The 17,085-nt window shown below is 38.4% G+C and overlaps 1 protein-coding gene across 1 annotated transcript in view; it reads right to left on the reverse strand.

Moving 5' to 3' along the window:
• Window positions 1-17,085, reverse strand: part of PDE11A (phosphodiesterase 11A) — a 63,142-nt gene that overhangs the window by 14,888 nt on the left and 31,169 nt on the right. Inside the window, exons 8-13 of the mRNA XM_008946438.1 lie at window positions 15,585-15,694; window positions 12,499-12,589; window positions 9,556-9,656; window positions 5,402-5,479; window positions 3,941-4,008; window positions 931-1,001 (exon numbers count right to left, since the gene is read on the reverse strand). Coding sequence (XP_008944686.1) covers window positions 931-1,001; window positions 3,941-4,008; window positions 5,402-5,479; window positions 9,556-9,656; window positions 12,499-12,589; window positions 15,585-15,694 — 519 coding nt within the window. The remainder of the gene's footprint in view (window positions 1-930; window positions 1,002-3,940; window positions 4,009-5,401; window positions 5,480-9,555; window positions 9,657-12,498; window positions 12,590-15,584; window positions 15,695-17,085) is intronic.

Genomic DNA, 17,085 nt, shown 5'->3' on the forward strand with positions numbered 1-17,085 from the left:
ATCCATGAATGGTGAATACCATGACTGATTCCTCTTCCACTAGACTACAGCTACCATTTTTCTGAGATGTACATGTGGAACTACTATAGGGAAGAAAGCCATTGATGCCCCAGTTCCTGACCATATACAAAGTGAAAAGCCATTTACTGTATCTGAATGTTATTTACTACAAACTTTTAAACTCCATTGACTTAATTATGTCAGCACAGGCTCTTGTGCAAGTGTTGGTGAAGTGAGAACAAGTCTGAGCCACTGGAATCATTATTTTTGGAAGGGTAAACATCTTAGTGAATGGCTTGTAAGCTATATTCTTTAGAATACTTTGTTACCCTTCTGTTGCCTCCAGATAATAGCTTGTCAACATTTTGAGGTATTTAACCTGAATAAGGATTTCTCTTCAAATTGTTCCCTGAAAATCTTCACGAAAATTTTTTTGTTAGTTTTACTTTCATACATTATACCCATCTGCCTATATTCCGCTCAATACCAACTTATTCTTTTAATCACAGTGTTATACTTAGTTGTATACTTATAGAAATGTTTTTAAGCTCTTGATACATCAAATAACACAGACTGACAGCTGCAGCATAAAGTAAATCTGACAATGTTCGTTTCCATAAGTAGCAGGGGATTTTTTTATTTGAATACTGTGTGTTGAAAACAATACTTGTTTAGAAAATTAACTTACAGAATAACTTTGGGAATAAGTACAGAAAATGGTGAAAAGGGCTCAAGGCAAAAGTGACTGAGTTGACTGGAGAGCTTTTATATACAGCTATAAATGCATATCCTTATTGGACAGAGCTTTTATTTATTCCAATATTTTTCTTTACATACCAAATACAGTTTGTTTTTCTGAATGAACCAAATGATACTTTTTTACCCTACTCAGTCAAGTTAGTAACTGTTTGAGAAGTGATAAAAACTTACTGATGGGGTGAGTTTAAGTTCAGATCTTTCTCTGTCTCCTTGTTCAAAGAACTCACTGGTTACCAGCTCAGCTGCCTAAAATATAAATCACAGTAAAGATTAGAATTCTTGATGCAGAATTTTTAGGGTAATGGCTTCTTGCTCAGACCATGACTTCAGCCTCTGCTTAACTTAAAGAAGTGAATAGTCCCTCTGTCATGACTGAAACCAGGCAGATGTTTGTGTAATTTTCGGGACTGGGCATACAGGGGGTCTAAACAGCCATAATCACTGATAGGCACACATCCCTTTTTGAATGGGGGAATTACACTGCAACGTCAAGGTAGCACTCAATGCAGTTATATGCAACTTACTCAAGTATTGAGAACAGAATAGAAAATTATAGCTTCATGTTGGCATCCACAATTATGTCTGTAAAAATGCTTTGTAAAATGTCCAAGAGCTCTTTGGCTATTCACAGGCTGTCGCCCTATATAAACAACTTCACTTATCAAACAAACTTAATTAACCAAGAACTTCTGCTGTCTTAATTTAATGTGAAATCATAAAGGTTTTTTTCCCTACTAGACAAATTTTTCCCCATAACTGTCATCACTACAGGATATGAATATCTAAATATGAACTCAGATTGTGATTATCATTGTGCATCAAAATCAAGAACTGGTGGGTTGGAAGTTGGAACACATCCCTGTGATTTTTGTAAATGAAAATGCTCTATTCACAGCGGAGTTTTGTGCTTCTTGGAACACAAGATTTAAAAACAAAGTTAGTTATGGAAACAACAGGAAATTTAGGAAGTCAAACAGTGAGCACTCCTGATATAGCAGCCTTTATGTATTGTACTCTTCTCACGTGTGAGGCTTTAAAGATAGGCACGTGTAATATTTGAGAGGTAAAAAAACCCAAACTAATCTACGGAAGGATGGTATTCAGGTCTTACATGACCCGATGATTGTTTATTGTTTTCAAGTGTTTTCAATCTATGAAATGATTTCATAACATCAAGGCACAAGTGGGTGAACAAAGCAGGGAACCTGCACTTCATAGAATCTCAAAATTTCCCACTCTAGCAACTGCATGGTAGCTAACATTCACAAATCCTAAGCTTGTTACAGTTGAAATAAGGAGTAGCAAAATAAATTTTAAGTAGGTGAAGTAATGTTATAAAGTACTCTTAAATCTTGAACCAGGCTGTCACACAGGTTGGAGCTTTATAACTTATGTAATCCCAGTACACTAATAAAATTCTGGATCAATACTCCAGATAGAGGAATAATTTAACAACTTAGCAGCAATTACAGGTCTGCCAAGTGTATTGTATAAAAATAATCATCACCGCTATTCTGATCCTGTTCTCCTTGTGTCTCCTTCCCTCTTCTTTTGTCTGTTTCTATCTCTTCTTCCTGAATTTTGCCTTCTTACATGTAGCCTTTACTCCCTTTGAGTCATATATTTTAATTTCTTTCTCCCTCACTTTTAATGTTTTTTTCCATTTTGCCACAGTTGGGGTCCAACTATTTCCTGTTTTCCCTCTGTGGACCCATTATCCTCTCTGCTCAGCCAGGTAACGTTTTGATCAATCTAGGCTGGATTTTTCAGTATAAAGTAAACCTGTATACTGCAGGCTGCAGGGGAATTTTCACCTGCAGGCCTCAAAAGTCATAAGGATAAAGAAAAAAAACTAGTTTGCTCGAGACTTCAGCACTAATTTAGCGCCATGGCACAAAGATTGACAACATGGAAAACAGACCCTACCTGACATTTTGGGTATCAAAGAAAATGAAGAAGTTAACTGAGTTGAAGAGGAAAAACTAAGAGGGACGGCACACACTGCAGCGGAGGCAATGTGGCTCTGAAAAATCTTGTGACTCATTTTTCCACTGCAGGATACCAGCAACTTCCCTGATTTCCATGTGAGGTGACCATACTCTGGCTGAGTAACAGCCTTAGAAGGACTATTGTCATAATCTGCTTATGAAAGAAAAAAAGGCTGAAGACCTCACCACATAAATGCTTTTTTACTCAGCCAAAGTGCATGTAACATTTGTATGTCCCTTTCAGTTTCTGTTACTTCCTTGTGCAAGAAATCTGGCTGCTCCTGCCTCACGAGTTCTCTGGTCTAGCTTCTCTTTTTCACCCCACCTTTTTAAAATATCACTTTGCTGTTAAGTCAATCCAACCCACTGGAGGTGCTTAGCCACATGCAGTTGCCGTGTACTTCCTATTCGCTTGATGCTGTATATTCCTCCAAAACCTTACACAGCCTGCCTTCTCCTTGGTTGTTCTGGACCTCAGTAAAGGACAGAGAATGATTAGCATGGATACAGGAAACGTTAAGGATGGATGCTGATTAAGGAAATATGCCTAGAAGAGGGAAAATCATATGGTAAACAAGAAGACTACTGGGACAGGTTGCTTTCTCACATTGTAATTGTTTGCCGATGCTGGACCCAAGTTTTATGTATATTTCTAAAGAGCCTACTCAGCAGCAGAAGCTTAAAATTTTGTTTGGTTTTAAGTACAGGATGCTAAAAAGGCTCTATGCTACACTTCCCTTTTTTTCCATCAGTGTTGAGAAAATGAACACATTTCTTTTATCATACATACCAAGGTTTTTATGTAATCAAAGTTTGCAAAGTCTGCTTCTATTTTTGATTTAGGGAAGATTCTGCCACTGCTAAGGAAAATTTTGGGAGAAAACAAGTAAGCACAGCTACATGTGGGCAATGCTCTTTTGTTTAATCCATCCATTTTTTTGATATGGATTTAAAAGGTTAATAAGAGGAGAGGTTGTAAAGTCAGATCTCTTCAGGTACCTACATTCTGCTCACCAGCATGTGCACATGGAAAGATTATGCAATAAACCATTTCTTGCAGAAAACCCCTGCTATTTTTTTATAGCATTAATACAGCTGTAAATTGATTCCAGTTTTGGTCTCTGGTAAGCCAGGGCCCTGGGAATATTGTCCCACCAGCCCCGCCTCCTCCCAGCCCTGCTATTAATCATGACTTGCCTGTCTTGAAATCTCCCACGGTTTGGTCACAGCTCCAAGGTCACAGGCTGTCATTAGCATTGATCTGAAAAACAGAAATGAACAATACAAGCTGAATCAACCTTTGTTGGATTTCTAAACAACTCTGCTCTGTATGCATAAATAAATAATACATATATAAAATGCCAGCCCTGGCACCTTCTTTTCTTCCAGTAAAGAATGACATGTTTGAAATCTCGGCTGTCAGCATGGCTTTTACATCACAATTGTGCCTAGGAAGCCTAATGTGTTGCAGGTCATCAGATGATGAATTTTGGTACTGTGCATTCCGCACTAGCAAAGAAATAATATTGCAAGGGAGTAACTGCTAATTTTGCAATACTTTTAACACCACTTATGCTAATACCTATAACACACTAGAAAGTATGTGTCTTGCATAATATAAGTAAGGATATTATTATATAATAACACCTGCAAACTGGATTAATTTATATGCCCATTTCTAAGTGACTGCTGTAGCAAGAGAACCTGTAATCACAGGAGGCATCCCAGACACTGTTTGAGCAGTTTCTACTGCTCATCTACAATAAAAATTGAAGATTTACTATGAGCTATACTGTTCCACTGTAGTTTAATACCTAGCTACAACCATGTTTTATATGCATTAGGAGAAAGGAACCATTCAGCTGTAGAAAGCATATATGTACAGTACCATGATGCAGATAGAAGTCTAAGAAAGTTTAAACAAAGAACAAGGGCACTGAAAATAAAGCATCAAATATATTGCCTGAATCTAAAATTAGGAATGGGTGAAATGATATGGAAAATAGAAAATGGCCAATATTTTGGTTAAAAGACCAAAAGGAAACAGAATTTTAATGAAATTTCAGATAAAATGAGACAGAATCAGGCATGCATATGCAAATGCACACATTTTATTGTCTCAAAAGCATGGTGTGCTCAAATGACCCGCAATATCTAAGGTTTTCAAAAGGATGCATGCTCAGATCATTCTTGAGGGCTAGAAGAGTACTTTGTATCTGTGAGTTCCCAGGTACAGACTAGAAAAGCAGAGAAAAGCATGGTCAGTGAAAGAAAACAGCTGAGAGGAGGAGGGAACGGGGAAATGGACAAGAAAGATCTTTGTGTCCTGAAGCAGAACATTGATGCTTTCAATCAACAGAACGAGAGAAAGAATGAAAGGGCTGAGCAACAACTGGTGAGGCTGGGAGAAAGGGAAGGAAACATGACAGAGTGTGGAGGCAGGAATAGGAGAAGGTGAGGACACACTGATTAGATACCTGCAGTTTGGTGATGTTTAGAAATCATACCATATATTTCATATTATGGATCACATTTTTTGAAACAAGCTACCTTCTCTTGTTATTACAAGTCTTCACTTGAAGATGTATGAAATTCCTTAAACAAATATGGCTATATTTTAAAATAACCGGAAAGCAAGAAATAGTAATGCTCACCGAAATATTTCTCGGTGGTTTTTTATGTTCCAATCATAACCACCTTTACTGACAAGTTCAAAAAACTCGGTCCTTCTCCTGCAACAAAACAGATTATCAGAGAAGGGAAAAAGACACTTCCAGGGCAGCGCTGCAGTAGAAACACAGTTCTCTGGATGATACGAATTCATTGCACATCATGTATTATTGTTAAAGTCGTTACACTGACAGTCCATTTAAAGGAAACATACTAATTTCTGAATACATTCTATAAATGTCTGTTACCAGTGTCAGAGTTGCCTAGTAAAAGCCACAATGTATTTATGGTCTCCGCAGATAAGGAAATAAATGGTGCCAACATGTTCAGTCTACCGTGGAAGCATGAAACATTCAACTACAGCAGTAGACAGACAGACAGTAGAAACATCCCTGAAATGTACACACTCCCATTTTCACTTGTCCTTGCAAAAGGGTTTTTACTTCTGTATCCTGAAGGTTTTTTCAGAGACATGTAATTCCTGTTATTTCCAGCACACACACCAGAACAGCGAGACACAGGGAGCTGCAGATGTCTCCAGTTAGTAGCTCTTATTGACTAGGTCTCCCTGCATGCCCCATGCTTTGTCTTCTGGAATATCTTGCGTGTGTCCTCAAAGGTGGACAAAATATGAGCCAGAACATGTTAATGCTTGTCTGGTGCCCTTAAGTAACAAAATTCTGGTTCACCATAGTCTCTAATGTTTTACAGCACTGAGATTCTGAGCAGCTCTTATTGCACACAGTATGACTACAATGGGAAATAGATCCTCCCCCAAATACAGCTGAAGTCGAGGTAAAAAAGTAGGGAGCAACTTGCCCAGAGTGACAGAACGCACTGGCATCAAAGGCAGAAAACAAACACTTATGTTTTGAGTGATGGTCCAGTGCCCGATCTTACAGGAGACTGTGCTACCTCTTTGTCAAGTGGAAGCGTAGATAGACTCCCCAACAGGAGAGAGTTTGCAAAGCCTTGTATTTTCTACATTTACTTCAGCTAGACTGAAATCTTGAACGGTGATTGTTGAAAGCACAGTCTGACAGCAGCCAGTGAAGGTTTTACACACAAAGAGATGCACACTTCCAAGAACACTGCCCTTGAGCAACGGATGGAATTTTGTATGGGGCATATCATATTCTGGTTCCTGACTTTCATGTGTTACATGACCAAGTCTGTCTCTCCTCCTACAGGGAGGATTCTACAATGGATTTCATGACAGCAGCTAGAACAGGGAGATGTAAGCACTATGTCATGACATCTCATTTCTTTCATTTCATGAAATAAAAGAGTTTCACATTACAAAATTTGCTAGGATAATGCAAAGTCACACATGCAGAAAACAAACTCAGTTCCCTCACACAAAGTCATAGCATCACAGCCCCAGTGGAAATAAATATTGCAACAATGAAAATTTTAATGGCCAAGAGTAGTTGGCACATAAACCTTAAACCAGCCTAATCCTGAGCAGATCATCAACAGCTACATACTCCATTAAAATAGTGAGCATACAGTGGATTTTTGCATCCTTTATTTCAGTGCCTAGTCTAACAATGTAAAATTTGGTAATGATTTCAGTGTGAAGTATTGGGTATTCTGGACAAAAAGCAGCCAGGTATAAGGAAATAATTTAGTGTTGCAGTTGCTTATGCATGGTATGCAGAATGAAGAGATTTGCTATTATTAAGCAAACATAATACGCCAGGATTTCAGAAATAAACAGAATTATAACTATTATTGCAATGTCTTTGAGTGACATTGACTCTGGTGGTATTTTACCTGGAAGTGAAAGCTGTCTTGCTGTATATAGCAAATCCAGTTGCTCCACAGCCCAGTGGCTCAAGGTGTCATTTCAGTGAATTTCCATAAACTTCAGTTTATTTCCATGCTTTTGTTTTTTTGCATGATCTGCAAGCATTGTTTTCTAGAATTATCTACTAAAATCAAGTGTATTTTCCAGCTGATCTTCCACTGAACATCATCTTTTTGTTTGTAGAAAAGTAATGCCTTCAGAAGGTCATAAAGCCTTGCTCTGCCTAGAGTTTTGTTGCTGTTTTGCTAGTTGGACTTTTTTATCATTAGGTTTAGGCACTCTAAGAATACTGATATGAGAATTTCCTTTGCTACATTTTCCTTCTCTTTTCAGCAAACTGAAAAAAAACAAGTTAGGTACTTGTGTGGAAACATCTGTTAAGGTAGGGTGGCTTTAAGAAGTGTTAATCATTAGCGTTTCCAGGGAGCGATTTCAGGCACTTTTGGAAGTAAAGTAGCATAACAACTACCTGATTAATGAACCATAATAACACAAGAGGAAAAGATAACTTATTTGCAGGTTTTTGAATAAAGAAGCCTCATTTGCTAAAAGTTTTCTGATTTGTGTAGCACATCAAAATTAACTATGCAAGCAAGAAAGAATATTCTTGAAAATTCAGCTGATGTCCCTTTTTGGGCATTCTTTGTATTGAAACTAGAAAGACAACCTGACCGTGTAGTTTTTCAGCCTAGAGGCAGGCAGGGAAGAGAGCTCCATCACATCTGGGTCTGGACTGGGTTCCCACCCTGGGCACTGCCCCAGGCCCTCTCTCACTCTTCCAGGGGCTGCAGGATCTCGGCCAGGGGAGCACACACGGCTGTGCCAGGGCAGCTGCCCTCTCAGCCCCCACCACTCAACTCTTCCTTGACAGCACAAAACATTCCTGCAGCTCTTGTGATTTGTGGTGAGACGGGAGAACACAAACTGACACATCCCTGTGATCCCTGTATCTCACTTAAAGCTGTCAGCACATTCCCCTGTCATACCCGCCCTCCAGATAACAAGCGATCCTAACAGACAGCTTCAAAAAGAGCATGCTTAAAAGGGCTTATTTGTCCTGTTCAGGATTTTCATGTTGGCAAGCAGAAATTTCTTCATGGACTGATGTTCTGATGTTTCTATTATAATACTGTTCACTAAAACCCTTTCTTAGTACAGCTTCTCCAAGAATAGACTTGCAGGAAACAAAGACTATCAGCATCTGCTGACAGTACTGTTCTGAAACAGACCTTGGCACAGTAACCAGGAGAAAAAAAGACAAAGCAGATATTGCATCATCCCCATTAGTATTTCCACAATTAACAGTAAAGACACAGTGTTGATATAGACAGTTAATTTCAGGTTAAAGACTTTGCTTGAAGCTTTCTGGAAATTTTGTTTGATATAAACCATCAGCACAAAGGAGGGGCAGAATCCAGGTACACCACCCTAAGGAAAAAATTACTAAATGCTACCCAGCACTGTATGGGATAGGATGCTAATGGGCTTCAAACAAAAATTCCTAAGGATGAATTGCTATTGTCGAGACTGGGAGAGCAGTATGCTGAAACTGCACATCCAACAGCTCTTTCCTCTGTAAGTCAGTCACAAACTGTGACAGACAGTGTGCCAGAGAGGGGGATGGCAAAAGTGGGATGTGACGTTGACACCAGAACTCTTCTGACTGCATACGTGCTCCCACACATTCTCACTGGGGAGGGCTTGGTAATAATTAACAGTACTTGGAAGACACAAAATAGCACCAACTGGAAGTCTACTTAGAGATTCGATTTGCAAAAAAAGGAAAAGAAAGAAAAATGGATGAGAGATCCTGTTGAGCTTCTCTTAAGTTAAGCTTTTAAAGACCTCTTCTTATGTGGTGTAAATTGGCATAATTTGTCTTCAAAGCAGCAACGTGTATGCTTTCATCATCTCTGCAACTGGGTCTGTAACTAAATATATTTCTTAGCATACAAGTTTAGGAATTCTGAAACGGTGGAAGAAAATTCTAAAATGTTGATTTTCTACATGCCTGAAGAAATGATCACAGAAGGGACAGGAGAATTATGGGACTGCACTGTAATTGATTCCTAGGATTGCTTTGAAGTGTAAGCCTAGGATTTCACTTGCTTTTTGTTGATACAGATATCTTACACGTTAAAACAAAACTTACTTGAGCACTTGAGATATTTTTATTAGCCTAAAATATACTAAGTATTAGACTAAATCTCTTCAACCACAGTTAAACACTAATTTCTCATATTATATATCCTTATTGGTATTTAATAGGTCATTAGAGTAAGTTCTTCGAATTTTCATTTGTCATATACAGGAAATGCCAATACTTACTCAAAATACAGAGTGAGGTCTGTTGCCAATATCGATTGCTTTAGAAGCTGCATAAGGTCACTGTAGTCCTTAGAGGACAAGTTAGCAAAGATGTTGTGACCCTATAATGAAAGAGATAAAAGAGGTAAAGGGCTAGCAATCAATATAGGTTTTAAAAAGGTTCTCTAACTCTTTAGTCTACTGTTTCCCTGTAACAGAGGGTTTTTCTGATTCATGGCAAAACTACGACAAAATAATAGTGATAATACTGCTGAGATTACACTGGGGTAGGAAAAACTGACAATTGTAGTCAAGCATGTTTTTCTAAACTCCGCTGAAATTATAGCCCCTGGAGGGAAGATTTACTCTTTGCTCTGACCATGCACAGACTCACTTTATGGGGAAAAACTATGGATACATCTCAATCTTTCCTCTTATTAAATGTTTCGGGGAGCTGTGCATTACAGCTTTTGAGTTGTGCTCCTAATAGATTTATCTGTGCTGCTGCTTTCTGGCACACAAACTGCTGTTAGAGCAGTCAAAGACACTAAATCAGTTTTTCATTCAAAACAGCCCATTTGCTCACTTTGCCCATTACTGTGTTGTCTTACAGTTTATACAAGCATTGCCTGTGCAGGCTAAAGAACCACTTCATACAGTTAAAATGCCCTTTGTAGGCTCACTAGGCTACTTTTTAAGGGATCATGGATTAGGAATTTAAAAGGTGCTCTATGGCCAGAATAAAAGGAAACAAATTATTTAATATTGCTATATGAAAGCAGGCAGGTCCTTTCGTAACTGAATTTCTGAAAAATAAAAGGGACAGAGATCCTATGATTTCTCTATGAAATCCTGGAGAAAATAAGGTGAAAGAAATAAAATTAATGGGAAATTCTAAATGTAACCTTAAGAACCGGTCTTTGTGACATGAGTCACATATAACTGCATTAACACAAATAAAAGTACTGCACTTCTTTTTTTTCCTAATTACCTATAGAAATAATAACGTTCTTGCTGAACAGTCTTATTGTGGTGGTGTTTAGCACTGCAATGCACACATTCAGCATGCACTGCCACCTACTGTTTAGGAAGATTAAAATTCCCTTAAAACCAAGAATTTTCCAGCAACAGGACTGCTATAACCATGGTGGTCTGAGAACATAGGTAAGTTCTGGAGGTAGATGGTAGACATGATATTTTTTTAACTGCTAATTGTTGGACTAAAAAAAAATAATTCTCCACACATAAAAGATGGTGACAATGAAGTTATTATTTCTTTTCGGCTAAATATTGAGAAGGATTTGAGAATCTAAAGCTTATTTACAATAAAAAAATAAATTAAAAACCAAAATCCTCAGAAGAAAATAAACCAAAATGTATCAGGAAAATACCAGCTTTTACAACAGGGGTAACTTAAGTCGTCTGTTATTCTACAATATCTATTGCCTCTTCTGACCTGTTTCGTGGTGTATAAAACCATGTCACTACAGAGCTCAAGATGCTAAGGTTAGCATGTCAAAAGTAAAGGAGAAATACCTTCTTTGTTCTTAGTGATAAAAACCTAAACAAATAATACAATATACTACATTTTCTTCTAGATAGCAGGGACAGACTAGAGTATCAGCATAGGACAGGATATAATCTAATCTCAGATTATTTGATAGAGGAGACCAACTGCTCAGCTCGGGAAAGTTGGTGTATCTTTAAGTAGATTGGAGGATCCAAACCTGCATTGATTCCAAACTAAGGGGTATTATGTTCCATTAGCAAATAGTATCAAGTTATGAAATTATTTTTAACTAACATTAATATATTAACTAATAGCAGCATATTATTTTAAAATTAACATTAGCATATTATTAGAAAATATTTTACACCCCTACAAGAAGCTGGAGTAGATTCTAAGGAAAAAAAGGTGTTTGTGTTTTTTTTCATAAATTTATTTTTAAGCTGGAAAATATAAAGAAAAGTATCTAGACTGACATGAGCTATAAACTTTTACAGAGTTGTCCATGTCTTGAGCCTGTCTTCAGAGAGACATTCAGTCATGATGAAGATTCCAGGAACTAGAGAAATCATTCTGTCTGAGGTAAGCTTCTTCCAACAGTCTCATTAGTTTAGAAACAAACCAAGCTAAACAACCCTCAAAAAAACCTTAAAGGCTTTCCTTTTTTTCCTATTCTGAACCAGTGTGTTTAAAGTGCTGCTTTTTCTTATGCCTTTCCCTGGCAGATTGAGCTGTTTAAATCTTGTGCTAGTGCTCTCCTTTCCTATGTCTACTTTTTAATATATTGTCAAAAAATTGAACACTAAACCCACAGTCCCACGACTCATCTCCATGGCACAGTAAACACAGGTAAAGCAATCACCCTGGTTCCCATTTGTCTGTGGTCACAGGACGTTCCCAGATGGTCTTCAAAAGTTATAGTAGACCAGTGTATGGTCTCCCATTGCACAGCATGAAAAACATTTTGGTTTTCATACATACTGAAAGCTTTCTGTAGCAAACTGTCTAAATGAAGAAAACACATCCCTTGCTTTGTGAGGATTTCGTATCCATCTTTCTACTTTTAATTTAGTACAGTTATGCAAAACCACAAAAAAATACCGATTACAGAAAGATGACTGTGATACTCTGAATACAACACCTGTGGGGAAAGGTGAGAGCTTGTTTCACCTACCTATAAACCACTGAGCAGGATATATGTAAGAAGACTGAGGAAAGCTGACAATATGATTAGGACATGTTCTCCTTGCCCCTAGCTGATTGAGACAGATATAAACTCTGGGCTCTATGATCAGCATTTGTAGTTGTTTAACTTTGTGCTAGTTGTGACCTTTGTGGTAACCAATAAATAATTCCTCAAGGAGAGGGCATTAAAAAGGTACTGTGTGTGGTATTTCCTTTCCCTGGCTGGAACTGCCCAACAGCTTACAGTGAGATTAATAGTAATGCTTTTGTACCTCACTTTGGAGAATCATGACAGCATGATTGAAATGGTGGTGCTCCAAGGTAGCAGAGGTGCCGTAGAGCTGAGCTAAGGCTGATCCACTCCTGAAACAGAATATGGGGAGTCAACAAATACTGCTTGTCTGCTTACGAAGCAGGTTTCAGAGACAATTTAGTAACAAAAGCTTGTAGCCACACTCTCCCTTCTCCATTTCAGCAACCACACTTAAGACAGTTGACAAGATCAAAACACTAATTTAAAGCCAGAAACAAGGTATTTTGTTCCAGACTTTGCTAAATATCACCAGCTGACTAAAGATTTTCCTGGAAGTATGTAAAATTTTGTAATGCAACTTTCAAAGTGCCTCAGCGATGCAACAGCACTAGCACAGCATTGTGCAATAAAGACAAAAAATAATGTCCTTGAGCTAGGACCAGCTGCTACTTTTTATTTTTAATTCTTAATAGACATCAACACAACGGCTTACAATGGGTGATTACAAACTCTTTAAAAAAAATTCCAGAACACAACAAAAAAACCAGCTGCAAATGCAGTGAGGTTCTGCCTGTCCGTGAAGTCATGCACTTAAAAAATTACTAAGGTAAACAAAAAAACCCACAAGTGAGAGCAGTGAATATAAAAGTAAAGTTTAGCATCTCTTCAGAATGTATTTTCTCATCATGTTTACTGTCGAAAACAAAATTAGCTTCAAAATGCACAGAGCAGTTGAGTTTTGTTCAATGAACAAAAATCTATAGGGTATAATTATAAAATTGCAAATTGTTGGTGCAGGAAATGGGACTGGATTGTCAGAATAGTTACTGTTCACCATTACTTCACTTCTGGGACTTAGCTTAAAGTGACAAGATGGGTCTTCTCTCCAAAGAAATGGGAATAAGAGGTTATGCTACAGACAAAAAGAATCTCTCCTGTGAGCGTACACTATAAAACCGCACCATACCGATATTTAATTATCAGAAGCAGCTATATTAGAGAGAAGGATGTCTAGGAAACATCCCTAGAGAACGTGGTGTTGAGATATATAACAGGGCCCTTTCAGACAACTGTGATACTGCCACCATCATATACCTCTTGAACTTTCATCACACAGAACAGCAGTATCGAACACTGAAGATAAAGTAGGAAAATGCAATGCTTAAATTTATGTTAGGTAAAAGGAATAAATCATAGCTGCTGTTATGATAACTATAGCTTCTCTTTTCATGGATGCTTTATACACATGTGGTAATGTTTGTCTTTTGTTAAATGTCTTCAGCAATTTCTTTATGGAGTCATAAAATGGTAGCCTCCATTTTGTATTCCATTGTCAAACAAGAAGTATAAGTGATTGCAGGCTAATGCTGAAACCCCTGCCTTTAACTCAGCCATCCCTCTGCACAAGAGATACTGTTGTGTAATGTTAGAGGGGAGAAGTAGTTAACTTAATCAGAGCCTAAAATGGTCAGGATGTAAATTTTAGGTCTCGTTTTTGTAAATTAGGAACAGAAACATCAATCAGCTTAGCTTCCTTCCCATTTATCTTGTGTTCTTTGATTCTCTTGAAGACTCAGCTGCAAAAAGGCATCTAGCAGCGCTTGGTAACCTTTGCACCATGAGCTCTGTCTTTTGAGCACTGCAATTGATTTTCCTTGCTATGGTGATTGAAGATCCAGACAGTGTCATTGTTTCATTGAGACCGTACAGTGACACCAATAGCTCAGGAAATAACAGCTTAGTGAATATCAGACACATCAGTTTCAGTGATATTCACTGAAGCAACTTGCCCCCAGAAATGCAGCAGCCTGTGCATACACACATTGCAGCAGAGGATTTCTGCAATAGGTAGGAGAAAATAGGCTAACACAACATCACCTTGTCTTTCAAATATATTTAGGCAACCATTTGACCACTTCCTCATCACACTGGAGGATTAGCAACAACATAATCAACAAAGCTTCACATGCATGCTCAGACCTGCAGGACAAGAGTCTCCAGGTATCATATTCTAGACCTACTCTATAGGTATCATATTCTGGGTCCTGTAGAGGACCCAGGTTGCTGAGAAGATAACATGGGCTTTGGAGGCATTTCTGTGTCTGACAGCTTTACTTCACAGCTTGACCAGGATATTGTCAGGGGACATTTCCTGTTGTTCCCCCTTTTTCTAAGACAAAAATCTTCTCAGGAAGATTTTTGAAGGAATTTGACCTTGGTCAAGGGAGTTCCCTTGCCACCACAGTAAAAAGAAGTACCCTCAAACCTTCCAAAAACCTGCTTCGACCTCGCTGTGTGTGAGGGCAGCCACCTGGACATAACATATGCAGACACATGCAAATATATGCAAATCAGGGCCACTAAATCAAGTCCTAAGCATTTTGAATAGCATAAAATTCAAAAACAATCTGGAGAGCAAGATTTTGCATAGGTGGTGAAAGAATCTGCCTTCAAGATCCAGCTTTGTGTTCTGGTGTGTACTGACCATCACAGGGATGGCCAGGCCATGGAGAAGGCAATTCTGCAGACCAGGGTCCCTGTGTGCTCCACAACTGACACAACTCCTGGCAACTACTGCAGCCACCCACTGCAGACAATATGCATCAGAGCTCCAGTGTGATGGCCAAGTTTCCCTACTTCATAAGCTAGGAATTACTTTATGTATGCTTGCCTATACTGGTGCAAAAGCTTTTGTGAAAGCATTATATCAATTTTACTTATTTTCTTTTCTTCTTAATAGTTGAATAAGGTTTTGTTTAATGTCATGTATTCCAGTCAGCAAGAACAACCCAGATAAACAGTTTCAATGTTTCCTGGATTGAATATCAGAATCAGTAGTACCTAAGCCTGAAAAGAACATCAAGTTTTGTCGCCACTTTTCAATACATGATGTCAGTTCAACAGCCTGACACAAAGGACAAGCCAGCAATTATCCAAAAGAACAGAGAATGATAGAGATGGATAGTCCCTCACTACATACAAGAATAAGAATATTTGGCCTTGGCCTAGGAGGCTTGAAATTAATGCTTCATTCTTTATCCTGGTCACCTTTTGCTCTTCTGTGGAAGAAAATCAAATTAAAGTAATAAGAATTAGAAAACTTACTTGGCTTGGAAGGCATTGTTGGTTCCCCTGTGGTCAAGGTCATGACATAAGCATCCCACAATCAAAGCTAAAATTTCAATTTCAGTTAGAATCTCCTGAAATCCTGCGGTCTGAGAGCAGAAAAAAAAAATAGCAGCTGTAACTATCAGTAGCAAAAGGGATAAGTAATGTTAGTCCATCGAGTAACAGTCAACTTCGTTTTGATACCATGAACGTTTCAGTAAGGAGAAGATAAATGTTTTATTGTCATATCATATTCCCTGCTGTATGTTAGATGGTTAGCAGAATAGATAATGTCCTTGGAGTGCTCTGTTACCATCTCCCTGTTGCGTTTCCAGTACGTTATTTCTCCACTACCCAGAAGGCACCAAAGGCAAGAAGAGCTGAAAACAAACACCAATAACTACATACCGAGACAGGAACTGGAATGTTGTATTAGAGAAATGCAAAGCAAAATTGATTCCATTTTGAAGTGATTGTTCAGAGAAGTATTTAGACACATTTCTTCAATCCTGAGGTGACCATCTTGGCCAATCCCTACTGACAGAGACAGCTGAGCTAATAAATCAAAAGACCTATAAAAGAAGCCACCTAAAACATACTCTGTGGAACAGTCACAAACTATTAAGAGATTTGTTATCTGGGACACATGAAATGAAGTGCCATGATTTAAAGAGGAAATGTCCCAAAGGGTCTATTTCTCCTGTGCTTCAATTTGGAAGAGACTTTTGAAACACATATATTGAAATCCCCCACAGGTAGTGCAGATCAGATACACCTGTGCGAATGAACACTTTTTTTGCCACTCTACTTCTCCTTGAGGATACTTGCTGTTGCAGTTTTCCTGTCTGAGCTGCCTCATGTCAAAAAAGAAATGCTACTGTTATTGCTAACCTCAGGCATCCTGAACAGATTCTGCCTGGAGGAGGTGCTGGAGCCTGCATGGGGCACCACCTCTTTGGTGCTGTGCATCTTATTCATGGCAGAAACAACCTGGTTTTCAACTCTTCAGAAGTGTAAGGGCATATTGCCTGCAAAAATGACTGGCTGAGATGGAAAATCAACACTGGTCTTTCCACAGTGCCAGTCTCCAACGACGCTCCTCGATTAGCCACAAGATCTAGTTAGTATGAAAAGAAATTCTATAAAAGGAATATAAAATACATATGCCAGAGAACCAAACCAAGACTGTACCCTAAAAGTGTATAAAGAAATTCTGAATTCCATTGATTTTCAATGGGGAATAATTTCACCCACTGGCAAGAAGAGGGTTAAGTGATACGAAGACAATGAATATCAGTGGGACCTGATGTCCTTACCTAGTAGGAACTCACAGCCCACATAGAAATGCCAGTCAATTGCTGCAATACCATGTGAAAGCTGCTATTCATCCTGAAGATCACAAATTCTACTCACATAAATGCACATTCAAATCCAAATAGCCTCTGTTTCCATAGTCTGAAATGTGCCTGCAGCTAATATATAGGCAGTACAGGGAGCC

The sequence above is a fragment of the Merops nubicus genome, unplaced genomic scaffold, assembly GCF_000691845.1.
Source record: "Merops nubicus isolate BGI_N331 unplaced genomic scaffold, ASM69184v1 scaffold51518, whole genome shotgun sequence".
NCBI lineage: Eukaryota > Metazoa > Chordata > Aves > Coraciiformes > Meropidae > Merops > Merops nubicus.